This window comes from Eucyclogobius newberryi, unplaced genomic scaffold, assembly GCF_026437365.1.
Source record: "Eucyclogobius newberryi isolate DKJ021-1_F unplaced genomic scaffold, fEucNew1.0.hap1 SCAF_10, whole genome shotgun sequence".
NCBI lineage: Eukaryota > Metazoa > Chordata > Actinopteri > Gobiiformes > Gobiidae > Eucyclogobius > Eucyclogobius newberryi.
Genome location: NW_027315724.1, coordinates 16,140,711 through 16,166,747, shown reverse-complemented (window position 1 = coordinate 16,166,747; position 26,037 = coordinate 16,140,711). Strand labels below are relative to the sequence as shown.

The following is a 26,037-nucleotide window of genomic DNA, read 5'->3' as shown; positions in this document are numbered from 1 at the left end:
AAACATTACATTTGAACTGCATTGACAACAAACAGTTGGTGAGCAGACATTCTAGACGTACTGAAAGGTACAAGGTTTCCAGGGGTTCGCTTTAAGTACATGGAGCGGTTTAACGCAAGATGATTGGACAAGAGAGAGACTTCGGTGAAAACTAAATGGCAAAGACTGATATAAACAGAAAATAATCAGTCCTCACCAAATGCTGACTTGATCTGGTGACAGACTGCCATATTTCCAGTGATGATAACTTTATTTGTTGAGCCGATAGACTTAGCAAAACAAAGCTAGTGCATGCTAGCATCCGCTGTTTCCTGTTTAAGGCACAGCACTCGCACAGTAGTTCAAGCCAAGACCCAAAATATTATATTTCTAGTGCATAATGCAAAATACTATCCAAATCCAACGCATCACATAAAGAGTCATGAAAATGTGGTGTAGAGGCGCAGAGAAGTGAAATAAATTGTTAACTGTCGCTTTAGCCACGCCTCAGCTTCACAAACGTTTACTAATCACTAAACGACTTTTTGTGCATCACTAAGATCAGCCATATGAAGATGAAGATTAATTCAGGTTTGACTTTGATTTACTTATAAGAAAACATTGGTTATGTTGGTTATGTCAGCTGCTCACATAGCAGAACCCTGCGAGACGAGCTTTTGCCATGGAAAACCAATCCACCATTAACAGAAGCGGCCCGAGACGCTCCGAAGTGAACCAGTTCGGGGGACCAGGGCTAATGGAAAAGCGGTGTTCCAAGAGCTCAAATACATTTTCTGATGCTTGGAATTGAACCACGATTATTGTAACTGTATTGTTAACAATGGTATGTTCTACTTTTAAAACATAGTCATGTATTGTATTGCATTTCCTTTCTCTTTCCATCTTATTTATTTCATTGGAATATTTGTGCCTTATTCACATTATGTGAAATAACTTTCCAGGCCACTGATTAGGCTTATCAATATTGGCACACAAGTCAATGCCTCTAATGTTGGGACAGCATGTTCTGAGAGCAAATGTTACACACAAACAGTTTTCCACCTCAGTAAAGTGGCAAATGTGCCAAATGTGCCGAACCTGAACCAAGCAGATGGCATTGAACTCCTCTAAGGCGATGAATGACATGACCGGAGAGCCCTGACCTTCTGCTGGTGGAGCCACTTTCTGGTGGATCAGAGAAGAACCCTGGAAGGCACAGACAGTAAAATGCACTTGGGTTAATGCAGACTTCAATCAATATGACTATACAATCAGTTGTACAATTCCATAGTTACCATTAACCTGGTATGTAATTATTCACTCCGGTATTAATTTGATACAATTTAGAATATATTTTGGATAAACTTTAAATTAAAGATTTATTGAAGTTTTAAAATTCCTTCTATCTGGTGTGAAGCATTATACAACAAGCCTTTTCTTTTATTAAACATTTCCAAGAAAAACAACAGCCAGAGCAACGCAGACAAATTGAGACAAATGATTCAACAAGAAAGAAAACAACGTGTGAATACTTCTCAACTGATCTGCAGTTAAGCTAAAACAAGAAAACTATTTTATCTGCAATGGCTGGACTACTACATCCAGTCCACACTACAGTTCAACAAAAGAAGCTGCAGACAAAACAAGATTAAAATGGTCGGCATTTATCGGTTCATTCGGTCAATGTGCAGGTTAATGAAAACAAAAAAATCCTTCTTAAGAGAGACGTATACACCAACATGTCACAGCACAATTTACTAAAAGCTGACAGCGCGAGAAAACAGATTTACAGTACAGAGCCTAAATTATTAAAAGTGGAGGTGATTTGAAAAGAAGTTGGTCTGCACAGAGCGTTGCTGTACAATCACCAAGCCAGGGGCCATTTCCTACCATGCTCAATTACACAGCTAATTTCAATTTAGCTTTACATTTAAATTAATTCAAATGAGCTGGGTTATGGAAATATCCCTTAATAGAGCTGTGTAAAACAATAGAGACATAACTGACCTGGTTGAGTTTCTTCCACAAGTTGAGGATTGGTGAAAGCCCAGTGGACCACAGCTCCCTGTTGAACTTTGACCCTGTAGCCACTGAGCGGCTGAGCAGACGCAGCTGGGAAATAACCTACGACCAAAGGCAGATCAAAACAATATATTAAAGTGATGTGGGTGTACTACTAAGGATGCACTCAAAATATCAATAAGCCAATATGCTGTGATGGATTCTTGGCAGTACGTGTGTCCAAGCGTATCGTACTTTTAAACAATGTTAATTCCTTATAAATTGCTGAGTTATAGTTTTACACTACATGAAGGTTGAATCTGCTGAGCAAACTGGGGGTCATGAAAGAATTTCAGGGGGTTCCTAGATGACAGAAAGAAGTAAAATTGATACATTCAAATGCAGTCGTGTAGATTAGTATTTGTAGTGTCTAACAAAGTCATTTATCTAGGTGTAAATCTTCAAATTAAAATCAATCATTAGACATGAGGCTACTTTGCGGGTCGCCTACTTATTATATCTGGGGTTGTGAATGCCAACGATTGTTATTTTGGGGGATTGGTGATGTGCAAAAACACAATTTAAAATAATTTGTTGTTGCAAAACGTATATGTGAGTTCAAAATTGAATATTGCTTTGTTTCAATTGTTTTACTAAATTCAATGACAAGCTTTATTTTATTTTTATTTTTTTAACTCTTGAGTTAGTTTGGCTCAATCAAAGTAGCATTTTCTTCTAAACAAAAGTGGACAAAATATCTGCAATGTATCTGCTACACTAATTGCAATACCAAAGTAGCTCATCTTTGTGAAACCATAAATCACAGATCTCTCTTGGCTACACACTTTTAGTTTGCTAATATTACAAATGAGAAAAGCCCAAATGCTTGTGCCAACAGCTCCTTACACACCTAATCAAGCACGCTTCAGGCATGGATAGTGCTTTTACCCGTGCTGCCTGCGTACTGGTCAGGTGTGTGTGTGCGTGTGTGTGTGTAACAGTATACGGTGCTGGGAGGAAGGCAAAGTGTCTGATAAATGGCTTTCATTTGGTCCAAGAGAACTCTTTACTAACACCTGCTTTATCTTCTCTGCTCAGGAGGAAAAGTGGAGGTGTGTGCTATAGGAAGAGAGAGGGAGAGTGTAAGAGAGAGAGAGAGAGAGAAAGAGGTGGAGAGAGAGAGAAAGAGAGAGTAAGAGAAAGAGAGTGTGGGGGCACGTGGGAGGAGAAGATAAAAAACAGATTGCTAATCTCAAACTTCACCTGACAGCAGTGAAAACGAGGGCAGCCCAGGATGAGGAGTTCACAGATATTGGGGCTCAAAGTTACATAGAGCGATTTAAATATATTAAGATGACGACCGCCAGTCGCTGCGTTTTTTAAGAAGAAGGGTATAACAGTAATGGAGTAAGTATTACTTTGTCCTGAGGTGAAAAAATTAAAATTGCCATTGGTTTCTGAATAAAAAAAATCATCAACTTGTTTGAAAAGAAACAGGATCCATATCAGACTCCAGTAAGTTTATAAAGAGCTCAAATTGTCCTTATGACAACACCAGTGGGAGGAGATTTTGGTTCACGTGAAACCTCTGATCTTGTCATGTACGACGTAGGGAACTCAAAAGTCACATTTTTCTTTTCTTCCCGAGTGTGAAAAGCTATTGATTGTGTTAGTAGCGCCGCACCTCGGGACTATTCTCCAGATTAAGCTCTTGTTTAACGGTTAGAAGTACATAGCTGGAGGATTAGCCAATAGAACATCTTTATAACATTTATGATAGAGCAGACCCTTAAACTAAGGTCTACAAACCCCATATGTTTCCATTTGCACTATACAACTCAATGACAGCGCACACCTTTCCATGAGCTTGATCCGTCAGGCCATCGGTACAGATTTTATTGATTATTTTTAAAAAAGAGCACGATCTCATCTCGCAAAAACAGCGTTCGTCTGCTGAGCTCAGTTAAAGCTGTGTGTAAGTGACAGGGGTCTTGAGGGAGAGACAGGAGAATACATTAGAGGGACAATGACACACAGAGAGAACGAAAGCCTGAATGTGACAGTGATGAATGATACTAAAAGCAGAGATCGGTGGGCAGCAGACAGCAGCGCGCTCTGCACTCACACCACAGGCCTTCAGGGAGTTCACATGGTGGGTGGTTTCTGCGATCGCGGAACACACACACAAACTATGAATGAATGCATTTGAAGCAACAGCATTAGTAATAGCTCTGAAGTAGGTAAGAATAAGGGGAAAACACACTTCCATCTGAATTTAATTACAGTAATAATTCATATTCATTATCGTGTCACATTAGTGGTAAGAAAGTTTTATATAGCAATGGCTGCCATGGGAATAACTGACAGGGATGTGGCTGCCTCTGACCACCACCAATCACATGCAGACTAAGTTGCAGAGTAGTTCAAGGACACAATAGCACATTTAATGGGTTTAATTGAGCTTATATATTTATTTATCATTATATTTGTTATCCTCAAGCTAGTGAAATGTGTTTGCAGATTATTTATAGAATGTGTGATTCTGTCGTGGATGTGCTTAGTGTTTGTGTTAAAAAAAAAAAAAATGCCTGGTGACAGTAAATACTAATTAGATTTAATTGGGTACATGTTGTTATTTTACAACTGCAAAAGCTCTGTTTTGATTTGAGCTTGAGTATCAAAAAAATATTTGATCAGACGTCAATGTGTTGCTTTGAGTTACATCAGAATCTTCACTGACCAAAACAGATGCGTTATTGTCCATTTTACATTTAATGCTCAAAACAACTGTACAATACAGGCAAAATTGACCCACCGACAATGTAATCTACATTCAATTACCAACTTCCGCAATGTTTGTTTATTCGTTTTGTCCCAGTTGAAACCTTTGTATTGTCGTGGTCAAGAAGGAGTTTACACGCATTTTTTGTTTAACAACTTCAACTCCAGTGGTTCTTTTGATTGATAACATCCATTTATGAGCTAAAATACGAGGTGATTTTTGATATATTAGGTGCAAAAAATAAAGAGAAAAATTAGTGCAGGCTATTTTAACATATCCTTTTGTAGTAAGATTACGAACAAAGCTGTGAAAAAGTATGGTCACAGTTTTGCTTGGACATTGCATGCCTTAACCGAGGTCTGTCCAACATGTGCATCCTTCTTTTGTAAGCATGAATGAGGTGGAAATAAGGACCAGCCCATGTCATTGTATTTGTGCATCAGAGCAGGAGCATGTGTGTGAGTGTACCTGAGAGCTGACAATCCGCTGGGACGACCTCTCAATGTTGGCTGGCAGACCAAAAAATGCTGGCCTGTCGTCCTCTGGGAGATTCTCGATCACACTGCGATAGTCCTGGGAACAAACACATCCACAGGTCAACCACAACAATGCAGCATCATTCACATACGGCTGAGCTCCAGAGTTTTGCAGGTTAGGCTGCCCCAAATAAATTGTCTGTTTGCTGTAACACGGCCCAACATTTTTCAAGTGGGCCGGTAGGTAAATTCTTATTTATTTTACTTTGAAGGCAAAAAAAAAGATCAAAATTTAGCAATTTTTTTACTCGGAGTGACTTCCAGGGTCAGGCTTCAACAGTCAATGACGGAAAACGTCTCGATCAACCCGATCGGGAGACTAAATCTCCCGATCGGGTTGATCGAGACGTTTTCCGATTTTAAGATATTTCAATCGACCTTTTGTACGCCGTTATCCTTTATTTTGGTAGCGAAGGCGAGCGGGGGAACATGCGGGGGACACCGTCATGTTTGTTGTGATGCCGCTGCTGGGCGTGTTTCCCTCCCAGAATGCATAGCGCAAGTCAAATTTAAATGAAGCCACACCATGACGGAGGCATGAGTGGTGGCCGCTGACAGAGCCAACAAGTAAAAGACAATGTAAATTTCCAAAGCATATGGAGGACTGAAAATGAAGACGCATATGTGTTGCGCAATGCATTATTTGTCCCTTGGGATGAAAGATAGGTTTACTAGCGCTATAAAATTATTCTACACGGCAGTTTAGGAAAGTACGGTCAGTGAGTCTGCGAAATATTTGAAAAATAAAAGAATTTGGTGTTTTTTCAACAAAATGCTGATATTTGTGTTTCAGTCGGCTAGTTATATACCGGGTCGGTAAGGTTACGGCAAACAGACATATTATTTTGCTCAGCCTTAGAGTAAAACCGTTCAAGAGAAATTCAAAGCAACACCTATGACAAAATTCACTATCCTTCTCACTTACAAAGCTGTGACAAGTGTTTCTCAAATATACCTTGTAGATTTTTTTAGATATTGTATAAGACATAACCATTTGTGAGCCTTGACTTTATTTTAATATTGCATGACATTTTTGTTTTGTTTTGTTGTTATTGTCCTTTAAACATGCGCTGGAGCATGCTTTGGCATCTCCTGTTTTGGAACTTAAAATAATGTCTTCTAAAACCACATGTAATATAACATTCTCTGAGTCAGACAAATCCCACATCAGGAATTGAGTGAGAGCTCCATCTACTGAAAGCAGAGGGAATCACAAAGGCTAGATAAACAAACCTAGCTTGCACCTGACATGCTAATTCAGTTATAATGAACATGACTTGACGGCAAAACTGCTCAGAGCAAGTCTGGCGATTATTTATGCGCTTAAAAACAGCACGGGAGACCTCCGAAAGCTCTACCTATGACATCACAAAACTGGAACATTTTGTGTTTTGTAAGGGTCACAGGAAGAGAGAGAATACTGAGCAGAACTGAAAGAAGCTAATTGGAACAACAGGCATGTTTGTGATGAGGGAACAATGTCATAACATGGCTTTTCAATTTTGAATATGTGTTCTCGAAATAGAAAAAGAAAGACAATGTTAGCTTTTCAGTATTTATGCCCTAAAAGAACTGCTTATTTAACAAATGAAAGAACACTATGAAACCTTCACAAAACCATGTACTAAATTAGACAAAGGCCTGTCACGATAAGACATTTTGTTCCTGCTTTCATATACTGAACGATAGGTTGATAATGGTCATGACCTTATTAGACTGATATGTCCAGAGACAAGAGACATTTGTGCTTATGTTTTTCACCTACCAAAATTGAACAGGAGTTTGGCAGAGTGATTTGAGCAGGGAAGCCCCGCGCCCCTCCTCTGCTCCTCCTCTGTCCAGCTGAAGAGGAGAGCAGGCGGGCCGAGAAGAACTGCTCCAAGTACGAGCGGAGGATGCGCAGGTCAGACGGGTTGTCGATTCGCCCACCGTAAATGGCATATTCAAACAAGCCATGGATGAACTCCCACTCAAAAGCTTTACCACCTTAAAACACAAAGAAATGCTGAAATTGTCTATGAAAAGATTAGCTGGCGAAAGGAAACATAGCACAGTCCAAAGCAATGAAATTAACTCAACAGTTCCACCCACTTCGATGTTTGTCGTGGGTTTTTTTACCATAGGGTTTTAGAAAGATTCAAATATGAAGAGTTTAAAAGGCACAAGAGAGGCTAACCAGTTATGTTCCAACTAATGTCCATAACAAAATGCTTTAATAACATAGCGTTTTTTAAATAAACTGATTTTAAATAGAATTATGCTCATTAGTTGCTACATAGCTGATAAGTCCCGAGCAAGTTGGCAAACGTTTAACATTATTTCTTTTTTTGGCAAGCCTATGGGGAAAAAAGGAATGGAAATGGCAGTTACTAATTAAAAAACCTGAAATCAATGAAATTTCCCCATGTGTGGACAATAAAGGATTATCTTATCTTATCTTATCTTAAATCCGGAAGGAATTTTAAGAACTAACCTTCAAAAAGTCTGTCAATGATCTCAAAACCAGCCCGGAGGTCCGATAGAGAAAACTCGTAGAATTTTGTCCAACCCTGAAAAAAGAGATGCACAGTTATTTTACAATAATCCATTTTTTGTGATGAGCACATTACGTAATGAGCATACATAATGGTACTGAAATATGATGTTTAAAATTAATAAAAGATATTGTAGAGGTATAATTCAGAGGGATTTATGAAAGTGAGAATATTCAACTTGCACAGATATAGGTCTTGTCAATACAGAAAGTACTGTACATGGAAGTGGAATTTACTTCATGTACGTCTAGTAACACTGGTAAATTACCCATCCCATCATTCATGATGGATAAATAAGAGATATCCGTGTCAGCCTTGACTGAGCCAAGAATAAATAAAAAGTGGGTGAAAGAAATAATAGAACAGCACTGCAAGCTTGTGTAAAAGATCTAATGGCTGAAGGGGAAAACAAAGATAAGCCTGCTCTTGCACTGCATATCCTTAAGTACAATCAATGTGTATTTTCTCAAATGAGGCAGAAAAGGTGAGGATGTTTAAAACGGTCACCTGGGAAAAGTCTAAAAACAGTGAGTGGTGAGAAGTGGATACAGGGGGATAAAGTTGAGGCAAGTAATTACAAGAACATGTCCTTTCCCGTAGTAGTGTGGAGTCTCTGCTGGCTAAGCAACACAAAATGAGATTGTTCCCAATAAACTACAACACATCAGAGCAGCAAGCAAGGAGACAAATTAGTCCCACTGCGACAAGATCGACTGTGCTTTATAAACCTGACAAGCTAAAGAAAACATAAACAAAAACTGCAATGAGCAATCGTGTTGCTCGAGGTGCCACTGTTTTTCAAAATGACAATTTCAGAAAACATTCCCTCAAAGCCATCTGTTGTTTTAATTATAATTCTATTACTTTGGTTAAATATTGCAGTATTTGCTTTTCTAAAATATAAAACAATATATAAGTCACAGTTGTCAAAACACAATGAATAATGGAAATATGAATATTTATACTTATAATTTATTTATACATGTGTTACATAAATGTAGTGCAGTTGCATTTAAAAAAACGATTTGGTATAAAATACACAAGCTGCATCATGAGACAACTGATCTAAAAACACATTGTTTGAATATTCTCAGCAGGTAGTGTTTAATTTTTTATTATTTGTACTGTATTTTTAGTTTTAATATTGTTGTGGAAAGGAATTCTTGACTGCAACATTGGAAGAGTGTCCGATCTGAAGGTGTGCATTTTGTTCGAGGATTCTTTTTACGCTGTAACACTACAATTATATTTCTAAAAAAATATTCGACTCAAAACACAAAGAATAATTTAAAGGTGGAATGGCCGATTTTTTTCAGCAAATTTTGTATCATATTTCCTCGTGGTGTGGATAAATCATTTGTCCTGCCACGTATCAATTATAAAACGCACCTATCGCTCACCTGCAGCCGAGTGCGGTTCGTCCCCACGTTTCCGCGTGCCTAAGCGCATGGATCTATCATAATATAGTTCCCTCAGTGTACGGGGCAAAATGAAGACGGAGAAAGACAGTTCGAGCTGACGCAGAAGTGGACAGAAATCTACGGGAGACGAGCGATGTGATGCGCTCCGTTGCGCTAATAAACAAACACACGTGTGTGTTGTATCAGTCCGCACGGGGGAGTGCGCATGCGCACTTCCGCCTGCGTTCTCAAATCACCGAAAAATCATCCATTGCGCCTTTAAGTAATTCAGGCAGAAGCACAAATCCATTATGCACTGTCACACTTAACATTTGAATTTAAAGAGACAAAAAGGGTTAGGGCGTGGTTTAGCAACATCTGGTGTTTTACCTGTGGAATGTAGTTGCGCCTCTCCTGACACACAGCATGGAACCAGGCCAGGCAGAACAGACTTTGAGCTCTAGATAGAACTCCCCCTGTGCAAAAAAATTAAACAAAATTAAAATGATACAAATGTGAATATTGGAATTTAGTAAAACTGTAAAAAAAATATATATATATATAAATAAAAAGACCTCTACTGATCTGTTCAGGAGTCCAGGATTCATATGTTCTTAAAAGATTCTTCTTTAAGCCAGGTGGAGCCTAGAGGAGGGAAGAAAGGGATGCAGAAAATCTTTTGGTCTGTAATGCAAGGCAAGCCTCCACGCGGGGAGTGAGATGTTGCGGAGCCACTGTTAAGAATATCCTCTTTTAAGAGTACACAGCCAAGTGACAGCCTTTTCGTGCTCTGTAAGAACATATTTTGTTTGGCAATATATTCTAATACTGAAAACAACAAGCCCTAGACTGACATAGCGCCTACTTCAAAGATAAGCTTTTGCTTTATTTTTATAAGGAGAAAAAGTTGAAAGAGTGGTCTGTAAGAGCTGTCTCGTATTTAATCCTTATCTTCTGGTAAGCCCACTTTCCTCTACATGCACTAAAAATATGGTCATAAAAGCTTGATAACGCATGGATAAGGATAACTAGTCCCTAAGTGCATGGGGACTTTTCAATTTAGAAGTACCTAACTTTAATGAATAATCATAGAATGGATTCAGTTGTAGTCATGTGGACACTGTTTTACAAATCAAGACGTTTCATCTTTCATCCGAAAGTCATTCAATCAGATTGACTTCAACAGATTCCTTTTCAATGAAGGAACACTCCTGGATGAATGAGGGTGTAATCCCTTATAATCACTTTAATTAATAATATTTCATTACCCAGAGCTTGTGAATAGTACCTGTGTATATATTGTTATAGGCAGTGGCAATAAATAATATTATCTTATCTTTATTTCAGCCAGCTCTATAAATGTCACAGCGACAAATTAAAATCACAGTTTATTTACTACAGTGCAGTAAATCTTCTAATAAACTGCCCTGGCAAAAACTTTACAGTTTTGTCATTACCTCCAGTCAATAAACTACTGAGGATATTTAAGCATGTGTAAGTACATATGCAAAACCGTGTGAATATAGCAGTTTCTTGACTGAAGAAGCAGCAAACCCATGAACCGTGAGTCTTAAAGCATCACTGACTGTCTGGATACTCTTTTAAGATCTCTGCGTGTAAAGGGAGTTCAACAACAGCCACGGTACCAAGGGCCTGCTGTAACTGTGCGTTAGGATATGTTATTGTTATATATAATCTGTTATTATGTGTCAGGGTGTGTCAGGGTGTGTCAGGGTGTGTTAGGGTGTGTCAGGGTGTGTCAGGGTGTGTCAGGGTGTGTTAGGGTGTGTCAGGGTGTGTCAGGGTGTGTCAGGGTGTGTTAGGGTGTGTTAGGGTGTGTTGGGGTGTGTTAGGGTGTGTCGGGGTGTGTCAGGGTGTGTTAGGGTGTGTCAGGGTGTGTCAGGGTGTGTTAGGGTGTGTCAGGGTGTGTTAGGGTGTGTTAGGGTGTGTTGGGGTGTGTTAGGGTGTGTTGGGACGAGTGAATATGTGTGAATATATGTGAACATGTGTGAACATGTGTGCATACTTCATAGGTGATCTTGAGGCTGGACTGAAGCAGCATTGGAGGAAACCTGGGATGAACTTCTGCTGTCAACCAAAGACGGAAGCCCGGTTTAGGTAGCAGTGCATTTAGTTCCTGTGTGAAAATGACAAAATAACATAAGACACCAAGTCTATTCTGTCCCAATGGCAAAAAATTGCTAAAAATTGCATTACTGGCGCTGTGAGGATAAGGTAGTTTGGTAATATTTTCAGATCTACTAATGTACTCAATTATCAAATGTACAAAAAATGAAAATGTAATGGCATGCTAGATATATAGATTTCCTGGTGTATTAGAGAGACTTCAGCTCATTAATGTTCAGCAAACAGTATTGAGTTTTGATGATGTGATCGGTCTTTTCCATAATATAGTTTGGATAAACAATATGGAAAATTAGGAAAAACACTAAGTGAAATCAACAAGTAAACAGTAGGCAATTACAAAGTTTTGTTTTTTTCAAAATCACAATTTTCCCTAATTCAGCATTAATATATCTCTCAACATTATCCATCCATCCATCCATTTTCTACCGCTTGGTCCATTTGGGGGTCACGGGTGACTGTAGCCTATCCCAGTGACTTCGGGCCTTAGGCGGGGTACACCCTGGACAGTGGCCAACTTGTCGCAGGGCCAACACAGAGACATAGACATTACAGACAGTTCACGCTCACATTCATTCACTAGGGCCAATTTAGAGTCACCAATTTTACCTAACACATGCATGTCTTTGGACGGTGGGAGGTGCCGGAGAACCCGGAGAGAACCCACGGTAACACGGGGAGAACATGCAGACTCCACCCAGAGAGATCATGTGATGTTGGTCTGGTCCGGGAATCGAACCCATGATCTCCTTCTTGGGAGGCAAGAGCGCTAACCGCCTTTGCCACCGTGCACCCAACAACATTATGAAAGAAAGAAAATCTCAACATTATTTCTTTCATTAAAAAAAACACTATAAAACAAGATAAAGCTCAAGAATATCTTCACTTTCCTTCTTTACATTTTAGTTCTGTTCTTAATTTTCTGCAAAAAATTTAAATGTAGAGAAGCATTTTGTTTCTTTTACATTTCTTGTAATTCTTCTTCCCTCCACTATTTCCCCTGAGACCCATAGTTAAAAATAGCTGCCTGGCACCTTGGGGTCTTGAGACATCTGATTGGGTACTTCGACACACTGCTGTAATCAATGTATTTCTGCATCATTTGGGGACTATTCTCATGGAAGATCACTCATCATTGAATAACATGGCTCTAGCTGCTTGAGAAAATGTGAACATTCCAGATTTCAATAGAAGAATCAGATGAATTTGGGGTTGTTTGCTGGAAATGTACAGCATATAGTACATTTGAACAGATGGACAAGGTAGCTGTAAAAATGGGGAAGCTTGTAAGACAAAGCTGGCGTTTCCACCTGTCCGCTGAAGCTATGCTAATCTTTACACATTTCACATGGGCTGTCTTCATTCCTTTAGCTTCCTGCCTCCATTTGTTCCCTTGGCTGTGCTGCTTTTTCCATTTCAAGCATGACTGCAGAGAGCTCATCTTCATCGGATGGAGGGTAAGGGCCGAGACACAGAGACAGGAGGCGGCTGTGAGCTTCAATTACGTAGAAAAACACAATGTAAGACAATTGCTCTTCAGACGATTGTCGTAGTGTGTGGATACTCTTGACAAATGGAGGTGAGGTGCAACAGTACCTGTAATTTGTATGACCTGTCGCCTGCAGTATGATCTGGCTTTATAGGGAAACCAAACAAACAGATTTTCCCCATAGCGCAGTCTATTTAAGGTCACACTGGTCACACTGGTCTTTTCTAGTTCAGCTGTATTATTTTACAATCATGCAGTGATTTGCTTCCACGCACCACATTACCTTTCTGAAGCAGCTTATTTATCCGAACATACTGTGCGCAAAGAGTAAATTGGTCTATGACACCAAAACATACACTTTTAGGTTTGAATTTCAGAGACTCGCAAATCCCCGTCACAGCATGAGCACACAAACAGCACAATGACCAACAGAAGCTGACATTAGGAAAACACTAGTGTATGTGAAGACAAAGAACAATTTTTAGACAACTTTAGAAATGCTGCAGTGTGTGGTGTAAGTCACTGACTGTGATAAGAAATTACCGTATACACAGGCTTTAAGAAAAGAACACCCCCCAAGGCACTATTATCAACTGACCTTTTTCACTCAGAACTCCACCCATTCTACAAAAGATACAACTGCACAATGAAGGAGTTCAATTACTAGATGGGATAAATATATTTGTATAAGAACAATAAATAGTCTATAATTCAAAACCACTTGTAAAATTAAATACATAGACGTTCCAAAAAAAACATTAGTAGTAATTAAAATGCATACATGTTTTAACACTGCTTGATTTATTTGACTGGCCCAAAGTTCAACGTCTTCACTGTCAGTATGAATAAACAAAAGTGAAATAAGCCTCTCAAAAGTAGCCATTATTCAACTGCAAAGACGTGATTGTGGTCAGTTAAAAGGACATGAAGACATGAGATTAGTGTTGCAGGGTTGTGGAGCCAATCCCTAACCAACAGTGTTGTGCCTGAACGCGTTCATTGAACAAAAGTTCATGAACGCGTTCATAATTTTGGTGAACGTGAACTGAACGCACTGTATTACTGCTGAAGAACGATAATGTGAACACGTTCATTCTGGTGTCTGTGAACGGCATGTTCATTCTTTTTAATTTTGTTCAATAAAGTGTCAGATTTCTAGAGACTTCCAGGCGAAAAAGAGCCAATGTCTAGCAAGTGTGAGAGCTCCAGAGTTGTAGAGGATGATAGCGCAGACATAGATTTCGCGTGTCGCACCGCACTGCGCATGCGCATCAAAACACAAAGCAGCATTGACGCGACAGCAACAGAGCAGCAAGGAGTCGCCCTACGACCAGTTACATGAGTTTTATGATAAGGTCGGTGAGAACAATCTGCATTTCTGTGCAAACTTTGCCTCTGGGGAAGTCCCTTCAGTGTGAATGTAAATCCTGGGTAAGGATTCAAAATTGGATATGAAGATGAAATCTGACACATAGTTTCAGCATTAAACTAATAAAAAAATTGGTTGTTGTATATGGGCTGTGGAAATAAATTAGGAACATTATAGCATAATATTGAAAAAATAACTGAACTAGTTAATTTTTTGGAGCTGTGAACTTAGTTAAAGATTTTGAATTGGATGAACTATGAACTGAACTAGTTCATTTTAAAATTTGTGAACTATGAACTGAACTAGTTCATGTAGAAAGTGAACTTTCCCAACACTGCAAACCAATAATGATCTATCTATCACATTCTAGAATGTGAACTATCATAATATTAGAGACAACATTTGTGAAGATATATTGGTTCAAACTAAAATTGGTATCCAAACACATGACAGAACTACAGACGGACACTTGACTTACTTTTTCTAGCAGTTGAAGCCATGCAGTGACGAGGTGAAGGTTTTTCAGGCAAAGCCAGTCTCCATTTCGCGAGCATTCTCTGAGAGCAGCTAAGGCCACATCAGCCTGGCCCTGACCCATGGAAACCTAGACAGACATCAAGCAGGGCACAGGGTGAGAAACAGGGGCAGCCGGATGGAAAATTTGATTCTCCATTGTAATTTCAAAAAGTCGAGGGCAGACCATTTGATTCTGTATTATAATTCTCCTATATTCAGTGACATGGACTGAAAAATGCTTGCAAAGACAGTTTTTATAATGTAATTTCCCACATTGTCAGTTCATACATCAATCACATCGACACTCAGACACCAATAAGTAAAGATTGATACGACCACTTGGAAGGTCTCGCCACAGAGGGACGCCCTTCCACAAGTTTAGCATGATCCGAATTGAATTGGAGGAACTTGGCATTACTTTTTACAGTAGAATCAAATGTTTTATCCTCAAGAATGGGCTCTCCGTCTCCAGGTGTAATCTTTTAATCTGGTTACCTCATGATAGTTCTCCCTTCCCACAGTCTCTGCGGCAAGCTCAGCCAGCTCCTGCGAGGGATCTGCCCCCGGAGAGATGATGATCAACACCGGCTCTCCTTCCAAAGTCTCAGCGTAAAGCCGCCGAAGGTTCAAAGGAGGAGGGGAGAGCTCCTTCATACCTGTGCACAAATCACACACAGGGAATAATCAGCCGAATGAGTTACCGCAGAAGTGCAAAGACAAAAAAAAGGTTAGGGAAAAAGTAACAAAGCTTGTGAAAACCTTATCGTCAAGAGTAGAATTAACTTGTCGGAAGAGTTAAGTGATGTAAAGCTGCAAAAATAGGCCGCTCATGGTGAACAAAAGGTTCGTTTCACATTTGTACTCAATACTAGAACATGAAACAACATACACACACGGGTTGGGATGTATTTTAAAACTATTATTTAATATTCATTTTTGTCAATATTGCTCACCCCTACTCTTCAGTCAGTTCAATAGGGCAGTAGTTCTTAAGTCGATTAAAACTAATTATTTCATTAAGATTGTAAGGATTTGTATAAACCATAACAAAGAGGAAAAAGGAGAGAGTTTGGGAGCGACTGGATGCTTTAATCTGACTATAACAAAGATGCTGTTTCCTTATACTTCTTGCTTTTGGTAAGATTATTTTCTTTGATTGTCTTTGATTTTTCAGGCCTGAAAGCTTTACTGGACAGGACAGCTGCAGCGTGAAATGGGGAGAGAGAGGGTATGGACACACAAATGGTCAAGGCACGGAACTGGACACATGGCGCCGCAGGGGAGCAACCACGCCCACGCGACACCCCCAACCGCCACACCACTGACGCGCACGATTTGGTGAAATTCTAATCATTTTGAGAGCTTTTGCCAGCGCCACTGCAAATACCCTTTTAGTTTATATATCGATGCACAAAGCATGTCTCAAGTCTCTCAAGGACTTCATCAGTCGACAAAAAATTTAATATCAAGTGCATTGTAGAGTAAAAAATGCAACAAAAAGAGGTGATTCCCAATAAAAAAATGAACAAATGGGGGTATAAGGTGATATTTCTGCACTTTTATTAATACATTGACAGACATTTCACATTTGTCTGTCAATTAAACCTCAACAAATATATTGAGATATTCATTTTTGTCAATATTGCTCACACTAAATCAACTCTACAAGTCACAAATCTATCCCTTTTGTGTGAGCTTATCGAGGATTACATTTTGATCTTTCTGTAATTTGCACATCAGATAAGCATTAATACTACACAAATAGTCATGGAGCTCCAAAACAGAATTGTCAATGCCCAAATATCTACTTGGATGCTGATTTTGCCACTGCCCACTCCACGGCCACATCCGCACACAGCTCTGTCTGGCTCAGAACTCTTTTAGTGCTCGCTTGCCAAATGCAATCTGCTGCACTCAAGAACACATACAGTCCATGCGCTCACACAAGGTCCCAGTACAGACCTCTCAGAGCAACCTTTTCTCCCATCGCCATAGCAACACTAAGAAACACAGTGGTTTGAACACATGCCTTGTGATGTCTGGCTTCAAAACACGGGCTATTTGCAGATCGTGTGCAGTGTGCACATACACCTCTGACTCTGTTTGACCATCAGCATTCATGAGGCGAACCGACTTCACCTCTGCGCTCACCTTGGACTGAGGACACAATCAGACTGAAGGGATCATAAAAGCAATAACATTTTAAACAGCACTTAAATCAGATGTGTATCATATAGAGTAGGTATCAATACTAAGCACACAAAGGCGAGGCAATACTAATATATGATTATTTATTTGGTAGGGACAGAGCATGTTAATCTACTCTCACAAACACACTCTCATTCATACACCAGCATACTTGCCTGACCAGCCAGTCCCTCCTACATTATGTTCAAATGCAGAAGGGTCTGGGATCCAAACCAGTTGATCCAATTTCCAAAGGGGGTTATTAACCAATCAGACAAACGCATTGTCCGTTCATGTCTAAACAAACATAGTGACTTACGAGGAAAGAATGAAAATAACAGACTGAGAAACGTTGCCAACTTCTGCTGAGTCAACAAGTGACGCACTAAACTCTGTAAATCTGAGGTAAATTAAGTTATATATTTTGTTCTGAATGTTCTGAAAATATTTGAGAGATGTCTTCCGCATTTGAGGGACACGTGATACAAAGTCTTCCGCATTTGAGACACGTGACACAAATTGGCGGCGGTGGTTGGACCGGTCCATGCTTGGAGAGTTTTTTTTTGACGCCCCCCAATGGTCCGCAAGGGTCTGGCTAGTCAGGCAACCAGCATACATGGACACTAGAGGCAAGGAGGGTGAAGTATCTTGCCAAAGAACACAACGACAGAGTGCACTTCCGCCTCCCTGTTGCACCTGGCATTTCCATCCAAGTACTAACCTGGCCGATCTCTGCTTAGCGTCAGATCTTATGAGATCAGACTTTGACAATTTAGTATGACAAGAAATTCCTAAAGATTGTTTTTGTCATCTTGATTCATCACAATTTATTTTATTTAGCCTTATTATATAAACAATAGCTTTCAACATTATTTTTTAAACATAAACAAGGCAAACTTTTATAAATTGACATAAAATAAAATAAAAATAAAAAAGTCAAACTCTTTCCTCTCAACTCTCAACTCTGCTCCAAACCACATTTTTATAATTGGCAGAGGCCTGGTCATTAAAAAGACTCAAGCATATCATTGACGATTACAGATGACTGAATCTCACTCATTAAAATGCGATTAATTGCACAGCCCGATCACAAAGTAACATTCATTGCAAAGCTGAGACACATGCAAGTGGTGAGCTGAAAAAGTGTATATCCGGGCAGGTTCAGGCAGGCGTGTGCATGTGAGTGTGGCCCAGGCATGGACGGGGAGAGAGTGAGATTAGCTGTAAAAGGATTACAGACCATGCCTCATTAGCATACTGATTTACTGCCAAAAACATACTCACAAAATATTCTCTATATAGGTTTTTTTTCTATCGCTTTCTCATAAAACAAACTCTCTAAAATTCTTTACACTTGAACACAACCAGTCGTTAAAAGGGGGATAAAGATTATGTCTGGGATATAATTATTTATATGCGAGCTTGTGTTTATTAATTGTACAATAATAGTACGGTACTTCAGAGAGTACGCTCATTTTGATGTCGGTTAGGGAAAGTCAAAGAGCAAAGTTGATGGAAAACCATAAAGTCCAGTATGTCCTCTGCGGCATCCAGGTGAAAAAGACACATTCAAGTTGAAGAGCCGAGCACAAAAGGATTATTATTAGCCTCTTGTAACAGCTGCACAACAGCTGACACTTCGTTTGAATCAATAGAGCTTTGCAAAGCAGTGACAGCGTTCATTTCAATCGAAGTTCTCGACTCTGTTCCAATTCAATGTTGTGTCAGAGAACATAAAGACTTGTTAGAATTTCCAGAACATTTTAAAGACGACCAAAATACTTCAACTTGTCCTGTTTGACAAATATCCACATCAGTCAACCCTGTATATTAGTTCCCCCTGACACCAATTAGAAGTGTAGCAGATAGGGCAGTCAAAAGCCAACACACAATTAGGATTATCTGGACTAAATGAATGGCCTCATTAACCACAATGAAACCAAGAAATCCCCATCAACACCAGAGGAGAAGTGTAAAACAAGAAAACTAAAATATTCAACGCCCTGTACAGTTACATGACAGGAAAAGAGAAAGGGAGATTACATTTTAACCTCCAGATCTAATCTTGCTTTTAACCGTGTTTGTTTAAGAAACTTACACAGCGCTTGAGAGGCAAAGGCGACCATGGCACTCTGTAGTCTGTCAGGTCTGATTGCTTGGACCAACAGAAGCTGGAAATAAAGCAGAATATACACATTTATTTGTGTTATTTTGTAAGCAACTGAAAGACCTTTCAATTGTGTTTAAAAGCACATATTTTCTACTTTGGTTTGACTTGAAAGAAGCTATATAAATCCAAAGCATCATCATTATTACTATCAAAGCTGACCTGTTGGAAAGGAGTAATCTTCTTCACAATGGACGAGGGCATTTCCTGTTCACAGTGAGAACTTCTAGAGAAGGACAGCCAAAGATCTGCATCTTTCAAACACAGAGACTGATAGAGGGCAGGGAATGTCGTCTGTTCAGGACAAGACAAAACAAAACAAAATCAGAAACACATCATATATTTTGTAAATTGCTAGGTTTGTTTTGGGCAGTTACTTTTAGAACTGCCGCTACTGCGTGTCTTTCCTGATCGATCCAGGATGGGAAATCCTATCAAGAGATCAAAAACGCATGGCATAAAATGTCGACATGGCAAACTGAAACACAAAACTTACCTCTTGTTTAAACACTTCTCCAACAATTGATCCAATTAATACATCCCACTCCTGCAAACACATGAATAAATTTTATTGTGTGTTGTGTAAATAGTGCAGATTGTCTCAAAGCAACAACTTACATTTTCCTGAAAAAGCTCAGGGTGCATTCCTTTGACAAAGTGCATGGCGAACATCAGCTGATCGGCCTGTACAGGAAAAGAAGGATTGCGTATTTCAAACTTTTGTGTATTTTATTTGAATTTCAAACTGCTTTGACCAGATGTGAGTGTATTTTGTTCATTTATATTTTGTATTTTCCTAACACAAAAATCACACAATCCAGTCTGCGCTAGTGGGGTAAAGTAATATGCAGTACTAATACAATTTCAGGTATCTGTACTTTACTTAAGTCAGTTTTACAGTAGATAAGTATTTTTGCTTTTATTATATGTAACAGAGGGATTATTTTGTAGCATTTCACCCTTTCATCTGTTTGAAATTTCAAAATATGTACTTGAATACTTATGTAGATTTGCATATGTAATATTTGACTTCAGTCAAATGTTTGCTCTTACTAAGAATACCTCTTCCACCACTAGTCTCTTCTTAAAAGATATTGTAAGTTAAACACTGTAGTAATTAAATTAGCCCGGGTATTTGCAATATTTTCAGTTATCACTGCCGGGCAAAACCTGCCTTCTCTTGTCGTTCCAGTATTTATGCGTTTGTTTTCTTGAGTAAACATGTATAAATGTAGTTGACACAAGCTTGGCAAGATGGACCTGGAATTGATCAGCAGTTGGGGCTCACTTTTTCTAGCACTAATATTTTATGAGAGCCTCTAGTATGTGCTGTTAGACTGGATCAATATCTTATTTCGTTTTATCTGTTTTAGAAGACATTATGCAGAGATTTGCCAACATAAAATTGCACATTCAAATTTGAGTTAATATAACATTCTAATAAATACACATAGAGCCGCCTTTTCTTTATCAGTAAATGGTGCATCCTATGAGTTTAATTATCTAGCGTTATCGTTTCCCGACACTGGAGTTATCTCTAAAGAGCATGGTTAATGCTGGTGACAAGAATACTGATAATATAGTTCATCGTTTCGTATCTGCTATTAACAGAGCTTTTAACTAATGTATGCAAGATAACCTATAAGGGACTGACGAGATCAACATCTAACGGCCACCATGACATTGCCTGGGGCTGGTGCACCATTACCATGCAGACAACACACCCACATCACCACACGACGGGGAAAGAAACTGTATTAACCATTTATAGCCTAATCAATGCACTGATTGCTGCATTGGTCAATATTTGACACTTCATTACTGTGTTTGTTGATGTGATTTGATCGTTAAATGTGTACACGTCTTTCTGCGATTTGAACTAAACCAAAGCCGAAGGAACACTTGATACTTGGCATGTTGGTGTAATCCCTCATTTGTCCAGCAGGAGTGGTCTATGGTAGAACAGGTTTCAACAGTACTCATCAAAAATAGTGTCCAGATGACTACCCATGAAATCATATTATGATCTGGCTAAGGATGCTCAGGAATTAAATTTTAGAACTGTGATTACATTCTAGTATAAAATATTAGGCCCGAGCTGCAGCTGTGACGTCGGACCAAATTTGTGTGAAGAGCGACTGAGCATTTGCAAAGTCCACTAATAGAGAGTGACATAGAGTATGTTTTTGGCTATCTTTTTTATGTAATATGTGAAACAATGGGACAGAGTTGCCATGACAGCACCTCACAAAATATTGGGAAAACGTACATTTTCCTCATGCTTATTTATTTTTTTATTACATGGACAGTGATGTTATGAAATCAAAATGGCACTTAGTGATTTTTCTCATCATTAATAACATGTATTAATAATTATTCTCTAACAAGACATATTTAGCATACTTTTACCTTAATCTTGTCAAAAATGTATGAAAAATTATGTACAATAGAAATATAATTTATTTTTTAATCGCTGAATAGTCGGCTACGAAAATAGTCATATTTTGCAGTGCTGGTAATGAAAGGATAATTGTAAAATACCTTGAAAAGTGATCGACAGACATATTCATACACCATGTTTTTAAGTTGGGTCTCCAGAGCAGCAATTCTGGCTTCAGTTGTCTCCACGTCCTAAAATCAAAACAAAAAATAACGTGCATTAATAAGTAGTGAATGTTAGGTGTCAACACTACATCGCGGTGGTCAATCATTCAGTTTCTTAAGGTTAAAATGTATTTGTTAAGCTTTTTCAATTCAGCAGAGATTTGACATGCCCTTGAGATTTTACGACACTATATAATCACCGCTGTAATGATAAAATGTCTCCTTAATGCCTCTATTATCCTTCACTATAAATAAAGAAAAGTCACTGAACATTTTGCACGCAGCACCACCGAGTTCAATAAACAGCCAATAAGAGAACAGAGGGTTGAGTCTGTAAATCAATGCAGTGCTCTTAGTGAATGAGCCCTCAGAAATACCACACTTTCACACAGACTCAGAGTTGACCAGCTGCTGTCGGGTGACATTCCTGGATAACAGCAGTGGCTGTAACAACCCACAAAGGATTTGGAGGAATTAGTGTTCAATCGCTCAGTGTACATCTGTGTGTGTGTGTGTGTGTGTGTGTGTGTGTGCTGTGGTTATCAGGCAGTGTTAGCGGCTCAGATAGGGCACAGCAGAGACAGACAGAGAATGATTCTGTCCAGCTGCACAGGTCAAAGAGCGATAAACATAAACAGCCAAACAAATGAACAAAATAAATCAAACCCCAGAAGGACGCTAAAGCTCCAATTGCCATAGAAAACAAATATATTAGCAATACATACATCAAATGCCAATTACGCAAAGAACATGTTATATAAATAGTGGAACTTCAGACACATTGCTTCAGAAAAGAAATGCAGAATATAAAGCGGTCTTATTCACTAGCCGTCTGGTTCACCGTAGCAACCTTGAATCATGTGAAGCTTTTTTGTATGAAATCATTGCTTTCCGTTTTTTTGCTCTTCTTCATCTGAATCCAACACCGTAACATATGGAGTCCTGTAGCATGAGATTTTGTGGGAGTGTGGCATCAGTTTGTGTCCTTGGTGCCATATCTCACACTTTGAAAGATGATAGTTTTGGTTGTCCCAGCGTTACAATTTTATATTTAGATTACAAACTCAAATACTGGCCAATGATCTAGTATACATTTTTACCTTCTTAGCCTGCAAAGCTCTCTGGAACAGACGCAGGAAAGATGCCAGGCTGAAACGGTACATGTTGTTGATCCTTGACAGATCAGTGATGACAAAAAACATTTTGCTGGCACTTTCGGCAAGTGGCAGGTACGCATCACGCTCCTAAAATTAAATCCAAAAGAAAGCAGATTTAGAGATGGCATAAGCACAGTTCAAGGGCAAAAAAGCCAGATAATAAAAAAACATTAGATCAATGTATTATTTAGAGGAAAAAAAGCTGTGGGATGAGATTCAGAAGACAAACAAGACGGTATGCAAATCAGTGTTGGAATTAGATTAGCGCAACACTGCTCCCTAAAGGCTGCTTATGTAAGTGTGTTTTAACCGACGCGTGCCTGATATCCTGCATGTGCCTGTGTGGGCTTTGGCTTTTGTACCTGATCCAAAGAGTCCTGCAGTCTGTGGGATTCCAACAGTGATTCCTGGATGAGAGCACTGCTGGCCTTGGTCTGGTTCAGACTGTCGATCAGCTCTCTGTTCTCCAGAATATTACCCTGAGCCGTAGCCAGAGTCTACAAAAGAGAGATGGATAGAAATAAAGTTAAGGTTAAGGCTGACACACGGTATAGTGGAGTGTCGTCGAAGTAGTATTCAATAATCCAACAGCAATAGCTCTCAACAAGGATGAATGATGCATTTGTTTGTTGTTTTGATGTATAAGTTAATAATGAATAAATGCTTTCAATCTAATATACTTCATCTGAACTAAAGAAAATGAGAAAGCGTGGAAATATTGATTTAAACTCAAATGTCTGATTACATTTTTAGTTTCTCAAAGCTTGTTGAGTAAAAAATGTCTACAGTGAGGCACTTTGTTGTTTGGAGTAGATGTTAGGATTCCCGCCTCACAGCAAGGTTACGGGTTGGACTCCCGGGCATTTCTCTGCTCCGGAGATGATGCCCCAGTGGCACCGGAGTGTGGGTCTAATGCAGAGGATAAATATCCCTACGGGGACAGTTAAATGTACCTTAACCTTAAGGATTTACCTCTAACAGCGATTCTTCTAAAGTGGCAAGCTGTATTTTCTTCTCTTCTTCTTGTTGTAGTAGCCTGGTCTTCTCAGTCTCCAATTCAGGCTTTTCTTGCTGAATGGTTAAGGCCAAAAGCTACAGAAAAAAAAAAACATAATGCTAACTCAGAATCTCAAACATTATTAAACAGTTAGAGAATAAGTAATGGCTTGAGTAAGGTATGACATTATGACCATTGACTGATAGGGCAAGGTAATTTAGCATAGTGCAATATCTGATTTGTCCATAGAGTAAACTTTTGCACACAAGTTACCTGTCCTCTGAGACCGGCTCTCGTAGTTGTAAAATTCACCTCGGTGACAACCGAAGCTGCATGTGGAGGGATTAATGGGTTTGGATTTCGGGTTGCCAAATAGAGATGAAAATCTTCATTATAGTCAATGAGTTTGTCTCCGATTTGAACCACATATCTAGGACCTGAAAGTGTAAATTATGGAAAACGTTATCTGACAAACAAGTGGCAACAAACTTCCTGATCCCAGACTTTAAAAACTCTGCAATGCGGTAGTGCCATCTCTGTGCTTCACCACTTTTCTTGTTCAACAGCACTTTTAAGTGGATAATTTATCCTCACTTGCACTGCCAGCACTGTTTGTCTAGGTATGATTCCAACCTCCAGACTTCTAAAGCAGCAGGATAATTGATACATTGCAGATTGATTTACCGGTATGCTAAACTGAATCATTTATATTATATTCAAATGAATGTTTGGTAAAATTGACAACTTGACAATTGATTTATACCACTTGTAAAGTATCCAAAGTACAATTTTCACCAGTAACCACTATGGTACTTTCTTATATTAAAATATATATGTATAAGTAGGGTTAGGGGTGACGTTTCTATTAATTGTAATGTAAGTGTATCTACTACCTTGTGCAATGAGTTCTCTTCTCAGCAGTGGATAGAGAACAGGTTCAACTTTGTCCATTTCTTGTATCACTAAGGTCTTTCCAAATCTTACTGCCAACTCCAGTGACGTCATGAAATTACCATCCTGTAGGAAGGAACAACATAATATACAGTAGAATTACAAAACTACACTCAATTACTCAAAGAAGACTAGACACAGGACTAGGTGTGCTGCTGATGCTGACAAACACATGCATGGAGCAGAAATGCATGGACTTTCTTCATTTTAAGTTCAATCTACAGACTACATCAGGCATTACATACACTAACTCCCAACCACTATTTATTGGCGCATATTAATAAGTTTACACGTACCTGTTGATTAATGACCTCCAACCTGTGCTGTTTCAGATGTGTACATAGCCACTCCGTAGCTCGCGATGACGGGTCAATCAAGAAGGGGCAGGCCACGCTCTGATTGGAAAAAGAGATTCAAGAGACTGTTTTGTAAGGATCTTCTTTGTGTATGTGCTCATTGCTGTCTTAACTGCTGCCATGCTTATCGACCACTAGTCACTCGACCCCCCCTGTTTTCATCCTGCGCTACCCTATTTCATGGTCTCTTGCTCAAGAATTCCCAATCTCAACCCATCTCCTTCGAACCTGTTCATATGTCAGTTTATTTTCCACTGGATTTTCTTAATCTGTCACAAGAGTAAAAAATCGCTTGTGTGTAGTGTGTGGGAGTGTGCCATTGGATTTTTAATACGTCTGATCTTTTGAGAAGTTGATAATAACCGAGTAAGCTGTGGGGCTCAGCTAGAAGGATGTTTTGTGTAAATCAGTAAATAGTAAGAGAAGTTCAGCTGCAATGGAAATGCAGAAAAAGACAGACAGGAAAAGGCCAAGTGGAGAGGACAAGGGTGAGTAAAAGACAGTGGTGGAAAGTACAAAAGTAAAAGTACTGTCATTTTTAGGTATCTGTGTTTTACATTCAACACTTTTTACTTTTACTTCACTACATTGGAGAGCAAGTATCTATTCCACTACATTTTCTTAACTGGAAGAAACTGGAAGTATTTGTAAACTGTCTGAGGGGTTCTTTTTCAGCATATTTATGGGAACATCTTGCCTGAAGACTTGGAGGTTTTTGAGCAGACAAAAATATTAAGAAATAGATTCAGTCACTTCTTTATCAGGGTCACAACATATGACTCTTTAAACCTTCCAAAAATGTTTACTCTAAAAAGGTACAATCTTAAGTAACTAAATTGAGTACTTCTTCCACCACTGCTAAAAGCT

At 39.0% G+C, this 26,037-nt stretch overlaps 1 protein-coding gene across 1 annotated transcript in view; it reads right to left on the bottom strand.

The window, feature by feature from the left end:
• dync2h1 (dynein cytoplasmic 2 heavy chain 1) overlaps window positions 1-26,037 on the bottom strand; it is a 60,543-nt gene that overhangs the window by 10,330 nt on the left and 24,176 nt on the right. Inside the window, exons 69-90 of the mRNA XM_072461860.1 lie at window positions 25,111-25,209; window positions 24,757-24,880; window positions 24,137-24,300; window positions 23,839-23,958; window positions 23,229-23,363; window positions 22,810-22,953; window positions 21,647-21,736; window positions 19,724-19,789; window positions 19,602-19,652; window positions 19,483-19,536; window positions 19,268-19,399; window positions 19,037-19,109; window positions 15,247-15,407; window positions 14,714-14,839; window positions 11,259-11,369; window positions 9,808-9,877; window positions 9,623-9,708; window positions 7,772-7,847; window positions 7,064-7,284; window positions 5,231-5,335; window positions 1,987-2,103; window positions 1,078-1,185 (exon numbers count right to left, since the gene is read on the bottom strand). Of these exons, the coding sequence (XP_072317961.1) occupies window positions 1,078-1,185; window positions 1,987-2,103; window positions 5,231-5,335; window positions 7,064-7,284; window positions 7,772-7,847; window positions 9,623-9,708; window positions 9,808-9,877; window positions 11,259-11,369; window positions 14,714-14,839; window positions 15,247-15,407; window positions 19,037-19,109; window positions 19,268-19,399; window positions 19,483-19,536; window positions 19,602-19,652; window positions 19,724-19,789; window positions 21,647-21,736; window positions 22,810-22,953; window positions 23,229-23,363; window positions 23,839-23,958; window positions 24,137-24,300; window positions 24,757-24,880; window positions 25,111-25,209 (2,433 nt within the window). The remainder of the gene's footprint in view (window positions 1-1,077; window positions 1,186-1,986; window positions 2,104-5,230; window positions 5,336-7,063; window positions 7,285-7,771; window positions 7,848-9,622; window positions 9,709-9,807; window positions 9,878-11,258; window positions 11,370-14,713; window positions 14,840-15,246; window positions 15,408-19,036; window positions 19,110-19,267; window positions 19,400-19,482; window positions 19,537-19,601; window positions 19,653-19,723; window positions 19,790-21,646; window positions 21,737-22,809; window positions 22,954-23,228; window positions 23,364-23,838; window positions 23,959-24,136; window positions 24,301-24,756; window positions 24,881-25,110; window positions 25,210-26,037) is intronic.